A 16,784-nucleotide genomic window follows, 5' to 3' on the forward strand; every position below is an offset into this window, starting at 1 on the left:
ATCAGATACACTGCCTCATTACTTTCAATCCGCCATTTCCTTTCTCTCTCTACTGTGACTATATAATGAAGGAGAAATTCCAAAAAAAAAAAAAAAATCTTGAATAACTTAACAGAACCAACTGGATACTTTCTGCCTCCAGAGCAGCTGTAGCATACAACATTTGTCACCTAACCTTAACATAGTGTTTTAGTATATTTTGATTGTCTTCTCCTAATTATGACTCACTGACTATGAGAGCCCTTTGCATGAGACATCAACTAATGAGATAAGAAAATTTCACCGAGTGTTGTTCATTATTTTTCTCCTCATGAAAAGACCAAAATCAACAATGCATTAGTCCCAACAATTTCTGACTTCCCTGTCTGTGGCACAAAGACTCACTGTAGTTTTTAACAAACATTACTAAAACTGGAGTAAATGTTCATGCATTTGTTGGGGACCATTTTCAACAGCGGATGCTGTGGGACTGAGTCAAAATAAACTACAGTGTGTGTTTGTGGTAATGAAGGAACATGTCACCCAGTGCGACAGCGTGGCTCATTGATGTGTGGAACAATGGAGCTATATGGCACAGAGGAATAAGATACAAACACAATACTTCATAGGATCAATTTACTGTTGGTATGGCAGCCTTTTACTTTAATGACAAAAAGTAAAGTATTGGAAATGGCAGATATGGGCTTCCATAGAATCTGTTGATAAATTGACAAAACTGCCAAGTGCACCTCTTTTGTTTGGATGAATTCTAAATATGATGTATGTACCCCAAATAGGAATATATAGAAATAGGAATTTCAAATGATAAAAAGCAAGTAAATTCAGATAAAACAAATAGTATCATATCAGGGAACACTGTGTTATTTAAAGTAAAGCAGCTACAGATTACTTTTGCGAGCAATGTGTTTACTGTTTTTCTGTATTAAAAATATTCATAATTATTTGTGTATTGTGTGCATTTTATGAAACAACAGCAGCCAAGCCATTATACTATATATATTAGCAATAGTTTCTCAGCGTTGACCAATCGAGATAAAAAGCATTTTTAGCTATGTTGCCATGACTTCTAATATATGATCTGATACGGCATGTTTAAAACAGATCACTGCTCAACAGGCTGAACACAGTTTTTGTGTTTATTTTAACGATAGTATCTCACTGTGAAAAACACATTAGAGTGTGCTGAGCAACAGGTCAGGGACAAACACATCCAAACTGCATTCCACACAGCTTTTAAGTTGTCTAGTTATCCCTCAAAAAGCTCAGTATCACTGACTTAATTGACTATCATCACATCATTTCCTATGATCACCTTACCTCTGTGCAGAAAAGTAAAAGATGGGCAGGAAAATGGCAGACAATAGATGTACACTTGCATAACGTTCACATTTATTTGGTTTCAAGTCCTAACACATTCTAAACATGCTTTTAACACGTAATGGATCACATTCTTCACAGGTAGTTAAAATAACAAGAGCAGACAAGAGATTTCTGAAGAGAAAAAACATAAAGGCGTTTCAATTGTCTGTTCACAGGTGATGACAGTGTGTAAATCTATTTCTTCCCTGAGATATGTCAAGATTTTTCTACTCTTTTACTTCCCCCCCAAACTCTTCTCATCTTGTGCTCCTGTACAACAGAGTTCTAACAGCGGTGAGGGCGTCGCCGCTCATCAGCCAACTTAAAGCTCGACAGCTGGTCCAATTATTCCACAATGGTTGTGATGACACTTTCTAAGATCTGGGGAATTGGTGACACCTGTAGACAATTACAACAGGAGTCCAAGACAAGCAACATGAGCAGTCAGATGACGAGATTTTAAATAAATCTGTAGAAAAAAAATGAAAGTGAAAGGCCCTGAAATGTCTGTTATAACCATCCACTGCTTTGTGGATGCACATGTGCACATCTACAGAAAGCACAGCAGGTCAAAGTTCAATCACAAACTATTTCTGCAGGATTTAATGGATGTTTAAAGTTAACATTTGGGGTAATTACTAATGTTAGCTCTGGTTTTTACTTCCAAATAAGTTGGTTTAACTGTGGACTGTGGCCCAGATCTCTGCAATTAAGTCACATTGAGTAAAATGTATCATCATCAAGACCCAGGATGTAAGTTTAAAGGCAGAACTGTTTCTAAGATTTCCCCTATTGTTGAGCGTCATAAGTAAGGCTGGCAGCTTCTAATCAAAAGCCATGAGTCCAACCCCAGTGATAACACTGCAGTAGTCTGTCTGTGGTCGCGTGCCACAGCGTCAGGGTCACATGAGTGAGCGAAAGCATGTAAACACAAAGAGATGTCAGTTTGACCACAATTACGTTCTCCGATTGATAATCGATCACAAGCTGCATTGACAGTGTCAGATATGATAGCAGTTCCATTGTTATCATTTCATGTTACCTTGAACAGCCTTACCAATGAACAACAATCATGGCGCACAATGAGAAAAAACACACACTGCCATATCATGATGCGGTGAATATAGTGTACACAGCAAACCATTCACAAGATAACAAGACATATTCCAAAAAGGTCAACACAGGAAAATAAAGCACTAGTTAACTGCAGCAAGAATGCATCACGTGAATGCTTAATCAGTACACTGACATTCACATTACGCTGTCATTGACATTCTTTCATCTTTGGTATTGGATTCACGATAACAGGGCAGAAGTGAAATAAAAGATGACGCTAATTTAACATGAAAGGAATCCAAAAAAAAATAAAAAATGGAGGAAGAGGATCCCTGAAAAGAGAGATTCAGGGTGTTTGGTGTGTAACATACTATACAGCCAGAGGTCAGAGAAAATAAAAGCTGCTGACAGCAGGCAAGTCTGAGGTAGAGAGGATTATGAGGTAACATGTTTATGCATTAAAAAGAAGAAGAAGAAAACAGGTATCAGCGCTTGATATAAATCTGAGAGGTCACTGAGTGAGATAAGAGACACAAAATAACAGAACATTGGTGCAATGAAACCAATAAATAAGACAACAAAATCACCTATTTGAAAGTTAGCAACATGATGACAAATAAAGAGGTAGTTTCAGTACAGAAATTGCAAATGACATATCCCTTGTCTGCAAAAAAAAAAAAAATACAAATACAGAAAATAAAAAGAACACTTGTGTATCACAATATGTTAGGACAGTTAGGAAGTCAGAGAGGTGGCAGTAAGGTAGCCGTGGTGAGTTTTTATTTTATGTTGATGAGCAGAGGCCGGTATTGATATTATTTGCTGCTACATTAAAGGAAAAATCCCCCTTCAGATCCTCTTCCACTGTCAGATCTCAGCAGTCTGTGATGTTCGGTGCATTCCTGGAGATACTTTGAGCTGAAGTGACTTTGTTGTTGGTCACCCTGAACCTTTCTCTTCTACTTCTGCTACGGTTAGAAGTATCCTACATTTCCCAGACTGTTTCTGTACAGATATGTGGGATTTTTAAACATCAGTGCAAATGGCAGCTATTTACCTTCTGACACTAACATATGACAGCTATTTATTTAGATATACTTTCTTTTTAGAAAAATTTACTATGAAACTCAATTGTAGCTGTATCTCAGCAGAGGTAAATCATTTTAGGGGGATTTGTCTTTTAATGCTACATCACATCACTCAGACTTCTTACATAAAAGTACATATCCCTGAGATTATGTGGTTTAAAGGGTCAGTTCACCAAAATAAAAATAAAAACATTTTCTCACTTACCTCTAGTTGTATCTAGTCATGCATGCAATTATGGTTTCATAATGATGGTGCTCACAGTATTAACAAATTACATTTAACATTTTTTACAGAAACAGTGTTACTCGAAATAGTGCGCAGAACACGTTATGGACAGTTTTGATAGGGACTATTTGTTTGGTGGAAAGTAGTTCCAGTGAGAACACAGTCACAGTGAGGGCTATAGAAAATAACCAGGACACTTTTTTTCTGGAAAGACACATAGATTTTGACTTTTATTTAATGTCATTTTGGATAATGTGGACACCACAAACTAAAATCCATTCACCTCCCTTGATTTCGAGGGACAGATATCTTAAAACCTGGACAAATAAAACCAAAATTATCTGAATGGCTAGATAACTCTAGAGGTAAGTGAGAAAATATTGTATGTTTTTTGTAATTTAGGTGAAATTACCCTTTAACCTCAGAAGCCTGTGTGATGAATGATGCACTTAGCTGCTCTGAGAATCTGAGAATCTGAGTTTTGAACCACAGATGGCTCCAAAATATTACATTTGCATTGTAAAATGATTCAAATAATACTTAAAAGGCGTCAGTATTGTCCATGTAAAACATGGCTGATATCACCTGAGTAATACCTTTTTTCATAAACCACTGTGGACAAGGGAGAGTTATTAAAAATCTTATGTCAACAAATAAAGTCAAGAATTCAATCAAAGTTTAGAAAATGATAGGGGTTGTCTTCACTCCAAAAAAAGGGAGGTGGGGGGGGACAATGAATGTGTGAAAACAAGAAAAACCCAAAACATTCACAATAACTACAAAGGTACATGAAAATGTATAAAAATCAAAAGATGAAAAGAGGCTAACTGAAACATTTGAAAGAGAACACTGCATTGGACTTGTGTTGTTGTTAAGGCTGCACACAGAGAGGTGGATGTAAACAGGAGAGAGAAGCTGCAACATTCTGAAGATGCCACCGCCTCTCCCTCCATCCATCACCAATGCCAAGAGAAAAGTCCACCCTGCATGCCTCACCTTAAAACTACATCCACTTTCACTGAATGAGGGGGGGGGGGACCTTGAGGGAAATAAAGTGGAAAAGAAAAACACTTTCCTACAAAGGACCTACAATGTCCTAGAACCTATGTCAACTAATACTACAAGTACATCAGCATGGTCACTGAGGAACTCCTGAATGCAATACATAACACTCACTTTACCCTGTTAAGATCCAGGTCAGCAGGGACCTGAGAGAGAGGAACACACTGGGTGGGCAGTGGCCGAGGTCAAGGGTCAAGGTCTCCGAACCTCACCGTCGTGTGCAAAAAAGAGAGTCGTTGCGAGGACTGCATTTTGTCTGCATTTCAAATTGTTCGTACATCATGAAACAGCTAAAACCTTGAGGATTCCAAGAAGACACTTCAAGCCGTTTGAAATGATCATCTCCTACTTCAAAAATAAAGACCATTTTCTATGGCTTTTTTAAACAATGTGCATATCTGTCACAGAGGGTATGCAAGCCAGAGGTAAGTCACCTAAAGTCTCACCTAAACCTAGTCTGGATTCATTGAGACATGGCCCGGATCAATCACACTGAATCCACTCCTAGCCAGGTTAAAGTGATAATCTGCAAACTTTGTCTCAGCCAGTTCTTATTGATTTGTTGGTCTGTGGGCCAACCTTACCCATTAAAACCCTGAGGACCACACCTGAACCATGTCTCGGGTCCACACTTTCGAGTGCCCCTTGGATCTGGATCAGGTCCAACTTAAACTGCTGCTGGTCTTGGGTCTGTGCAAAATTTTGATTGGACCTGACAAGACCTAAAAACAGCGTAAGTTACTCTAAAACTGACATGAACTGGCCAGTGGAACTTTAGAATGGACCAGTTGGTTGTCAACCGGGGGTTTTCCCAACTGGTTTGAAGCTGAATAAGCTTCACACAGGCTACACACAGGCTAGCGCTCTACACTGGCTTCAAATGAAGTGGAGGCAGCAAACACTGAGTGTTAAGCACTTTTTATTGACTCGGCTCCTGTTCTGACTTGGATCCAGTAGTTGTTCCATTTTGGTTCTAGTAGGTCACGTATACATTTTTTTGACCCATGAAGATCTCTCACTGTTCAAAACACCAAGCATTGTGTTTCTGGTTTTTGGTTTGTTCTGAATAAATTAAGGAGCGCAAGATTTCACAGACTACCCCTTTAACCAAACATAGCCAGTACCGTGGACCTTAAATTTAGGTGATAGTGTGTTGAGAGCAGGCTACAATGCATCAAGTTCCTGGCACTGAAGGCAGCAGAGCCCAAAAAACGAGCCATCTGACGAGAGGCAGAGGGAAAAACAAAGACTGGGAATCACATCTGCTCTATGCATACATGTGTGCGCAAGCATGTGTGCAAGTTTAGCAGCATTTAGAATGAAATCCGGCAACATACTTGTCTGTCCAGCAGAGGGTTCTCCCCTCTGACACAGATTGATTAATTTCTTATCCTGGCCCTTCATTGATAAGAAATCTTCTTTTTTTTTTTTTTGGTGGAGCTATCAGCTCCTTCCCCATCAATGGGTGTTTGAAAAAAGCATTGCATAACACTTTGGTCAAGGAAAACAAAAGAAAAACATTAAAACTAAAACAGCAAACCTAGCTATCCTCCCCTTCCCCTGCAATAAAGCCTTAAATCCCCAGTCTATGATTGTAAAAAATACCCGTATGCTCCTTTTTCAATGAAGATCCCACAGATCCAACAACTGTCACCTTAACTCATGGAATGTTAAATTGACAAGACCGCCTCCCATAAGCAGGACGTCTGAGAGTCCATGCAGATAAAGTAGCTCAATTTTGCTAATTCATTTTGCATTTTCAGTGTAATAAAACACTGTTTTTCAATCTTTCATTTATGCAGCTGCTTTGAACATTCAGTCTCTGATTGAGGTGCCAAAGCATCCACAGGGATTTGGTTTTAGACTGGGCAACTCTTCATTTAACAGCAAGAAAAGGTACCTGAAAATAGCAACAACATCTTCCTGAGGTAGTCTCAAAACACTCGTCACATGTGTCTATCCGCCCCCGTCTGAATAAAATAAACTCTTTTAAAGTCTAGCTCTAACAATAGCAACACTGACACATTGAGCAAACTGGATACACACTTGTAAACTCCAAAGACCAATGCATCTACGAGCATTTGTTTTGTACAGAAGCATGTGCACAGTGTAAATCAGCATACATTCAGCTCTGTCGTGTAATAAATATATAAAGAAAAAAGTTACAAAAAACAAACTAGCTGCTTGTCACATTCACAAGGGGGGAGACCAGTCCCTTGACTCGGGGGTTGGGTCTAGTTTCCAGAGGAGGTGGTCACGCAGGGCGACAGGCCGGTCCTGTAGCTGGTCAGGCTGGATTTGCAGGAGTGCAAGACTGCTTTGAACAAGAGGGGGAGCTGCTCCAGAGGAACATTCACCAGCTTCCCTGCAAAAAAAAAACACAACATGCAGCACTTAAGCTCAGGATTAGTTTAGCTTCTCTTTAATGGATATTTTCACAGCATTAATTCCATCAGTATTAATGATGTGAGTCATATCATAGTCACCACTCTGCTGTTTTCAGATTCTCTTATTAACAGAACTACTGTTTTCATCCACTACTTAGTTTTAATCATTTCTACTTCTCTGTTTTTTTGCTCGGTGTTGAGTTGCTGTCAGTGAAACAGTGTCCTTTAAAGTGGTAAACTCGGAGCAGCAGAGTGGTGAGTATGACATGACTCTGTTGTTGTACTAATGGAATTAGTCCTGTGGAAATGTTATAATGAATGTGTCAAGATAACATGTGAACATGGTGGAAGTATGGCGTTTGCATTAACAGCAAACATCATCAACAGCAAATCAAAATGGGAGCAGATCAGACATTAGGGAGGCTTCTTCCTAAGGTATGTTAAGATATCCTTACAAAACTAATTATATTAGAACAAATTGCATCTCTAATCTAAAATAAAGGCCGTGTTCTCTAAGCAGGTGAGGTAAATAAAGGCTATTTGAGAACTTATGGTAAACACAAGCCGCAGTAAGTCATTTCACAGATGAATTTTGTAATTGGTCATTGGCTGACTGATGGAGCCACTTTTTTGCTAAGTAACATTGGACAATGAAACAAGAATACGTTTCTAAAGTTACCAGCATCTAAAGGCAGCAGTGTTCACTACACCATTAAAAACTGCCCATTGTACTATACAGTACTTAGAGGCCTTACCTGCGATGCAGCGGATCTCCGGGAGACACATCATGATCTCAGGGAAGCGTTTGGGCTGGTGCGGGTACTTATATTCAGTGTAGTCCTGACACACATACCAGTAGCGCTTGTTCAGCTGCTCGAGCTGGGAGATGTTGGACAGTCCTCTGATATCTGCAGAGATACAAATGAAATGAGAGTCATGTGGGGGATACAGTAAGGGCCAAGAAACGTTTGGACTAGTAATAGCAGAGCTTGCGTCCTTACCTTGGTTGAGGAAGTTGATGGCTTTCATACAGGCATACTCCTCATTACTGATCTTCAATTGGTGAAACTTGCGAAACAGATATATCAGCCTCTCCATTACCTCCATGCCGTCCTCGCTGAAGCTGAAGAATCAGACACAGACACACAGACTTGTCAATTATGCTGGAAAAATATAGTGGTAAATAATATATATAATAATATAACAAATATTGTCCCCAGAGGATCCCTAAAGGTTTGTATCATTTGAAGCTATATCCTCCAAACAAAATAGAAGATAGACTGAGTTTTAGTAGGTTTACTGTACACATGCTCACATTTAAATCCAGTGTGATGAAATAAAAAAAAGCACATCAAATAATATATAAATCCTCAAGCCCCATTATCTTAAGCTTCTATGCTTCAATGAACAAGACAAAAATTAGGAAGGGAATACGTCAGATCTACTGAAAGTGCTTAACAAATGTCTAATCCCACAGCTTTTTGAAGGAGTTAGAAAGATTCACAAAGTTTAATTCCACTCATCAAACCTCAATTCCCTGTCTTTGTGGCTCTCACTGTTCCAATTTCTCTCACAAACTTTAGTGCTGCCACTGTAAATCAGATATTCACTCCTTAACTACAGGCAAATTGACCGAAACAGCAGAACAGCACCATATATTAGGAGAATGTCTGTCATGAGGTCAGATAATTCCGGTCTGATTTACACAAAGCCAAACCCCTCACATCCTTTTCTACCTAGCTTGGAACATGCATGTATTGCACATGCCAGACGGTGCTAGCCACAGCTCTGTCCTGAGGAGTCCTCCCGTTCACGGACCACTTCACTGGCCCTAATCCAACAACAATACTTTCCCTGCTGCGATAGGGAAAAATATCAAACCCTTTTAGAGATACTGAGCTCATAGAGTGGAACGTCTTGCCTTTGTAGAGGATTGTTGTTGCCGTGGGGAATTAATTACATTTCATTCCTGATATCAGAATCAGAAGTACTTTATTGATCCCCGAGGGGAAACTCTTTTGTTACAGCAGCTCGCCTTTACGTCAGTGCACACAGGAATAGAAGTACTAGCAAAAAAATATAATACACTATAATACAGGTCAGAAAATAAAATAAATTAAGTACCAAGTGGGTATAAGTATAAAATAAAATCCACCTAAAAATATCCACCTTTATTCTTACTGAAATATTGAATTGGCGAGGCTCCCGGTGGTGAAATGTAACGTTTAATATCTTGTCTATGTTAAAAGTGCCACAGCCTCCACAAAAGAGAGGTAGGAGGCAATATGAGTCACTGTAGGTGAGATATTACCAACACATACTGTATGAATGAGGGTAATTTCTTCAGTCATTCTTCTGATATGCAGGGCTCAACAATAAGGATTACCCGATTGCCCGGGGCAAGTAAAATGCCAGGTCGGGCAAGTAAATCTGCAACCTGATCGGGCAAGTGGTAAAAAATAATTAAACACATGTATTTTTCTGGAGCTGATGATGGACGTAGCTATCTCTGTTGAGAGTTGCACATACCGATCGGGCACTCGTGAGTAGGGATGGGTACTGAAACCCGGTATTAAACGGGCCCCGGGGCTAAATCATCCAAGACCGTAATATTTTCATAGTCATGCGGCCGAATGTCTCTACAGCAAAGTGCGACACATTTCTCGATTGTATCTTGTTTAATATGTGCAGGAAGAAGTGCTTTCTCTTTAAAGTGGAGCTTACTTTGACCGGGTATGTCGCCTATACCCAGAGGTGCCAGATCAATACTTTTGCACATTTGTAGCAACTGACAAAGTCCAATTCGTTCCCATGTTTGTCAGTAACAACTGAGAAATTTGTCCATATGTCACACTTGCCTTGCTTTGCTTTGCTTTTGTATTGTAATGACCTGCTTTGATCATCTTTTCAACTTCATTTGTTGACTCCATCCTTCTAGTTAGCTCTAAATCCCGCAGTTTATTTTTTGACCCCCACTCACACCCGCAGCAAAGTTTAAACCACCCGCTCGCGCGAGATTTACGTTGGGTCCCGCAGTGTCCCAATCCCAGTGCAGTCCTCTAACAGGGTGGTTAGAGTTGCTACACTGTTTTTATCACCTGAATAATTGTAATGTCATACATTATTTAAAGGATAATTCCAGTTCATTTTTCATAGTTTGGGCCATCAATCCTATCTAAAACTAAAAAATAAATTGCAATGACCTTGCAATAAAACCATCGACGGTAGCTCTAACCAAACTCTCTGACCCCTCTTTCCTCTCCAAGTCCTTGCCACTCACCCCTGCAGCTCGTCGTCAGACGGCGTGTACTTGGCGGTGACGTTGGCCAGGTCTCCAAAGATCTGGGCGCTGTAGATGGTGAGGCATGAGAGTAGGATGAGCTCCTGCCAGGTAGAGCTGAGCAGGCAGGTGTAGTCCTCTATGGAGAGCTCGCAGAAGAACGGCAACTTCTTGATCCAGGAGATCTGACGGAAGAGCAGCTCGTCTGCCAGGCGACACAGCAGGGCAAACAGCTCCACCTGTGTCACTTTGTACCTGGGACACACAAAAAGACAAAGGATTAGGGTAAGGAGCGGTATATGACCAAAATATCGGCTTTTTGTTTTAAACCAGATCTGGTATGTTCACTCTGGATCACATCTTCAATGCTAAAGTGATGCACACATTGTTAAACCACCACACTAATACCCAGGGGTTGAAATAATGCCTGCCAATCGGCCAGGTAAGGGTAAAAATACTGTGACAGGCGTTATTGTCAAGTTATTAGCCAACATGGTGGATGCTGCCTCGAATTTAAAATATCACTGCATTTGTTTTCAGTGGGATTAGGCTACAATTCTCCTTGAATATCGTGTAATTTGAAGAAAAACGTTTTGGCTAGTGGGAATGCAGAGCTGCTAGTCTATTAGCCATTTTGGCTGTGATACAAAAAACTAAATGTTGTTCATGGAAAAGTACTGCTAGGGATTGCCCGTCTATGTGACAGGATAGAGAAGAGGAAAAGTTATTCTACGTCTTCTGTAATGATGTGTACCAGTAGGTGGCTCCCGTTTCCTGCCCTGACCGTTTTCTTGTCCCATCACATGATTGTTAATGAACCGGCTGCATATTACACATATGTAGTGAAAACATTTTTGACACTTATTCCAAAGATTTACATTGAGCCCAGTCTGCTTAGCCTTCATGGGCAGAATCACTGACAGAGACAAAATACTAGCAGACCAGATGAATTCAAAGGTAAAGGACCTTTGAATTCATCCTGTCTGCTGGTATGTCTGCTGGTTATCATTTATTAAAAACATTTAGCAGAATTTAGCTGAGTAATAAATGAAGACATTACTGTGTGTTTAGAAGCATTTTTCTTAATGAAATTAACAGACCAGTTTTATTTAAAAGAAACCATCAAACAGCCAAATGATGTGAACAATGCAGTGTTGAAAAAAATACAAATTGCTCCAAGTCTGTGCAAACAGTTTGTATTTAATGGGCTAAAAACCACTGGTACGGTCCTTTAAATCACTAATCACATGACACAACCTAAAGCTTTCGATCAGCATATACTGTATTTACTGTGGAAGTCTGTGTTGTAACTACAGAATGGGTAAGTGTATATAGTATTTTGTGTATGTATTGACTCACCCGTCTTCTATGAGCATAGGGGTTGCCAGGGGGGCCAGGTCTTCAGCAGCCACCAGCTGCAGCACCAGTGGGTTGGACTGTGGGTAGAGGCTGCGGGGCTGGGGGGCCAGCAGGCCAGACTGGGCGGCATAGCTGAACAGATGAGGCAGGAGCTGGTAGTGTGTGGACATGGAGGTGTTGATGTACTGGTCTCTGAGGGCCGCCGTGTAGCCGTTAATTTCCACAGAGCGACTGGAAGCACAAAAAGGTCAAAGGTTACTCACACTTGGCCATATAGGGGACATTTTACATTTTTTTTTATATTAAAGGAATAGTCTGATGTTTTGGGAAATACACATTACACATTTACACTTGTTTACCATCTTAGATTAGAAGTTTGATGCATTTTATATCTGTGTGTCCAGTACAGAGCGAGGCTAATAATTTCCCCCTGCTTCCAGTGTTTGTGGTAAGCTAGGCTAAACATGTCCCAGACCTACTATATCTCTGTACTGGACATACAGACTATTCCTTTAAAATTCATACCTTTAACCTTTCTCTAGGGAAGCATGGTGGAGCTCCATTCTCTTTCCCATAAAAAAATCTTTCTAATTGTTTTAGAAACTTGTAGACAAAACTTTGCATTTAAAGCTGTAACTGCATACCAAAGCCTACGCTGCACATGCATTCTGTCATTGTTGTTCATTTATGCTCGGTTTTAATTTGATAACACAAGTATTCCTCTAAATAGCTATCAGGCTGTGTGGCTGCGGAGATAAACCTAATGTTTGTTCAAAATGAGACTAAAATAAATACCGTCATGCGAGTACCTAGACAGTATTTGTCCTTGATGAGTGTAAATAGACAATGCGCTCCATAGCAAGAACAGCAGATAGTGCAGCGAGTTCTTTGTGTTTGCTATCATCACCAAGCCTGAGGAGCTGCATATTCAGGCATTCTTCGGCTGATGAATACCTAAACTAAAGTCTGGGTGAGATGGGAACGAGGTGTTAGACTGTCAGGGCCGGCTCATTATCTCAATGGTGGGACGAGTGCCGGCACTGCACGGTGGAGTAGATGAGATGAACAACTTACTTGGATGACAGAGTGGAGGCGGGTGACGGCTGATTGCCCTCCGAGGCTCCGTTGCTGGGAGAGCTGTGGTCGCTGTCACCGTTGTTGCCCCAGGTGTGCTCCGGGGCATCCTCCTTGAACTCCTGCCCCGACATGATCCGCTCTATCTCCTCCTCTGTGATCTAAGAAACACACACACACAAAGAGGGTTTTTTTTGGAGCTCACAGCACATCCTTATGTGACCAAAAGCACTGTGTGTCGCAGTTCAATTGATTAGCATTGACTAGCACCGTGCTGCTTTTCACTAAAATGTTGAGGAGCAAGGACGAAATCACACAATGAAACAGGGAGCGAGTGAAAGAAAGAAAGGATACAAACAGGTGTGTGTGTGTGTGTGAGTGCATTTGATTGGCTGATCAATCAACATACACACCTAAATTAATAGAATCCTTGCAGGTCCGTACAGGGAGAAAACAGACAAAAGCCATTTTGAAAGGTATTATCATGCCAGAAAATGTGGTATCTTGTATCTGTGGCTGGGGTCAATTCACTTTCAGTTCTATCAATTCAGAACATAAACTGAAACAGCAATTCATTCCATATTAATGACAGAGAGGTCCTCCTTTCATTAGGACTTAGAAATAAAGCTGTCTTTTAATGGAAGCAGGCATTTCTGTTTTTTTTTTGACTTGCTGAATTAAGCTGGAATGAATTGACCACATCCCTTCCCTGAATAGTGGCTCAGTGGTACTTAGCCTCATGTCACACATTTTTCTGACCATTTGTTCTCTTGCCAGTGTTAATAATGAAGCCAGCGCTGAATAGGGAATAATCAGTGACTATATGATTATACTGATGATACAACAAGGTCAGGGCTCACTCTAATTGCATGCTTCACAAGTATTCCTACACCCAAATCATTAGCATTACAGCACTCCAACTATAAAATGAATAGTTTGCGCTCTGAATGCATTCACAGTGAGCGAGATAACTCTGGGACTGAGCCAGAATAATATGTATAGAGAGACTCTAAGCTGCGAGAGGGTCGATGTGAATGTCACAAAAACATTTCTGGTCATTATTCAACATGAAGTCAGTGATTTACCTGAACAGGCCCGATGCTTTTGTTCCTCCCTCCTGGCATGCCATCCTCCCTGATTGCTACATGACAAAAAGAAATAATGAAATCTCAATGTACATGTGGTCCATTAACAAAACACGATCCATGATTAGTATCATAGCTCTACCTAGTGGCTGAAATAAATTGCCATACTGCTTTGCTTCTCATCATTTATTTCCATGTGGTGATTTGTCTCTCTAGTTCTAACATATCTTTTTCTGTTGGCAGGCAGAGATGGGGGGTTTCTGTTGCCTGGGAATGGTTTGTTAAAAACTGGGAGTTAAATAAATCTATTTCACGTGTCAAGACAAACTTGCTTTTATCATTGAGGAATAAATCATATAAAATGAGGCCATCAGGCTGGAAGCACTGAAGGGTCACTTACGCGTTGCATCCTTTAGGGGGCAGCATTGTACTTAACTCAACCTGATTGAGCCATCTCGAGCACTTATTGAAGTATGTTAGGCCAAAGAAAATCTCATGCAGCAGACAGATCACTCTTGGCATGTGACGTGTTTTCATAACTAAAAATATTTTTTGATTTTGTTTAGTTTTAGAGGGGTTATGGAATAATAATTTTTCAACAACAAGATGTAATGGAATTTAAAGTCTTCTGATTATAACCTGTTGTCAGTTTGATTAATCTAATATTGTTTCATCGTAGAATTGGTTTCAGTCGTAGTCATCTGGACACTGTTTTCAGAATCAAGACGTTTTGGCTCCCATCCGGAAGTCATTCTCAAAGAGAGTGACTTGAGAATGACTTCGGATGGGAGCCGAAACGTCTTGATTCTGAAAACAGTGTCCAGATGACTACAACTGAAACCTTTTCTACGATAGAACACTCCTGGACGAATGAGGGACTACACCGTCCTAATATTGTTTCATTTTATGTTTGTTGTTATCAATATGATTTTTAGACTTTTTAAAAAATGTTTTCAATGAAACTATGGTCACTAATCAGATAAATACAGGGTGATACTGATTCAACTCCGGATTTAGTCACAATAAATGTTTTGAACATTGACAAACCTCACTCTGATCACTGGGCGCGGTGACACTCCTGCCCAAAGAGTGTATATAAATTGAAGTGTGTAAGAAATACAAGATACAAGCCAGCAATGGTTTGTAGAAAAGAGGATCCATCACCCAAAAAACTGTTGAGCTGTTGGCCCACCACACATATGATCAGTCTGATCTGGTTCTACAAATACTGGACTGCATATTATATGATTTTATGTTGTTTCATACTATAATTAGTTTTTTAAATGTTTCTTTTTAATGTTTCGTGCTTATTTTATATGTAAATGTTTTATTTCTCGAGTTTTACACACATTGCTCTCGTCCATAAAAAGACGTTTAACTAAAACATGTCTTTCATTTCACTTTGATACAGAAATATTGATGCAGATTGCTGAAAGATGGATCTCTCAACCATTTGGGTAGAGACTCAATCAAAAAACGTGTTTTTTTTCTGGGTGGGACCATTAAAGGGTTAAAATGAAAACTGAAATGATGTCCCTGTGATGTATCCACACTTTACCTTTGCGGTTCATCCCCATTTGCAGACACTTGAGCAGGCGGCAGTACTGGCAGCGGTTGCGCTGCTTGCGTGACATTTCGCAGTTCTTGTCTCGGCTGCAGCGATACACGCGCTTGTTGCAGATGCTGCGCTTGAAGAAGCCCTTGCAGCCCTCACAGGAGATGATGCCATAGTGCAGACCTGTGGCGCGATCTCCACAGATAAGGCAAGTACGCTGGTCAGCTGGATCATCTGCAGGAGGGAAAGAAAAAATAGAGAAAAGGGAGGCATTTAGAACCATTTCCACCCACTTCTTTACACTAATTCATCCACACTGGTTTAAAAAAAAATAGTGGGTGCAAAAACCTCGCTGAAGGCACAAGTTTTTAATTGAGATCATGGGGGCGGTTGGGGCTTAAGCGCTAGCCAGGCGCTGGCTAATCCAAAGGATTCTTAAGCTCTAACTCTCATTATGTGAAAGTGGAGGTGTAACAGGCAGCAGGACAGGGAGCGGAGACGTCTTGTGTATGTTTTATTCAGCAGCTCTGATGAGAGGAGGCAGCAAGCTAAAATGACACGACTGATTTGTTTACAGTCTCTCCTTTCACTCCTCATCACAGCGGTACCGCTCGAAGAGGCCTCTTCTTAGGAAGACCTCTGAGACCTATTACTCTAAAATGTTGTACTTTGGCAAAATTTGCTGCATCAATCAATTTGTGACATACGGTTCAGGGAGTTTAAATATTGATCTATCCATCAAGTACCTATATTATCCTTTACAAAGTGTAATTTTGTAACTTGTTCTTCCAATTAGGTCAATCAAGTGCTTTGAAATCCACCAGGACCAATCCATACCAGCCTCTCTTTGCCTTGATGTTCCACACAGGCGCTCTCTCAATCATTAACCTTCAAGTGTGTGCTCTTAGGGAATAAGGTGATCACTCCAAACTGTAAAAATTTGTTAGGACAGGAATAAGTGAGGGTGGTAATTTGGAACACGTGAGGGAATATTCAGGGGTTCAGAGTAGGAGGAAGTGGGGGCTCACAGCAAGGAAGTCGTGTGGAACAGGATGTCAAAGTACATTAAAAAGTAGTAGAAGTTACATACACTACATTGTGGGTTTATAAGGCTGACTGGCAGCTTGCTGACCATGAAAGAATGATAAATTAAGACAGCAAGAAAAGATGGATGTATGGGAGAACATATGTATGTGATAGGGTGGGGGAGACGATCAAAGAGAGATGGATCTTACTGAGGACCTTCCTTGTGA

General features: G+C 40.4%; 1 protein-coding gene across 4 annotated transcripts in view; it reads right to left on the minus strand.

The window, feature by feature from the left end:
* Positions 1-1,367: 1,367 nt before the first annotated feature.
* nr6a1a (nuclear receptor subfamily 6, group A, member 1a) overlaps positions 1,368-16,784 on the minus strand; it is a 93,568-nt gene continuing 78,151 nt past the window's right edge. For all 4 annotated transcript variants that reach the window (XM_044196264.1, XM_044196265.1, XM_044196266.1 and 1 more), the window contains 8 exons: positions 15,535-15,765; positions 13,977-14,032; positions 12,892-13,052; positions 11,818-12,048; positions 10,459-10,713; positions 8,180-8,301; positions 7,934-8,086; positions 1,368-7,156 (listed from right to left, as the gene is read on the minus strand). In XM_044196264.1, coding sequence (XP_044052199.1) covers positions 7,026-7,156; positions 7,934-8,086; positions 8,180-8,301; positions 10,459-10,713; positions 11,818-12,048; positions 12,892-13,052; positions 13,977-14,032; positions 15,535-15,765 — 1,340 coding nt within the window. In that variant the 3' untranslated portion in view covers positions 1,368-7,025. The remainder of the gene's footprint in view (positions 7,157-7,933; positions 8,087-8,179; positions 8,302-10,458; positions 10,714-11,817; positions 12,049-12,891; positions 13,053-13,976; positions 14,033-15,534; positions 15,766-16,784) is intronic.

Source organism: Siniperca chuatsi, linkage group LG5, assembly GCF_020085105.1.
Source record: "Siniperca chuatsi isolate FFG_IHB_CAS linkage group LG5, ASM2008510v1, whole genome shotgun sequence".
NCBI lineage: Eukaryota > Metazoa > Chordata > Actinopteri > Centrarchiformes > Sinipercidae > Siniperca > Siniperca chuatsi.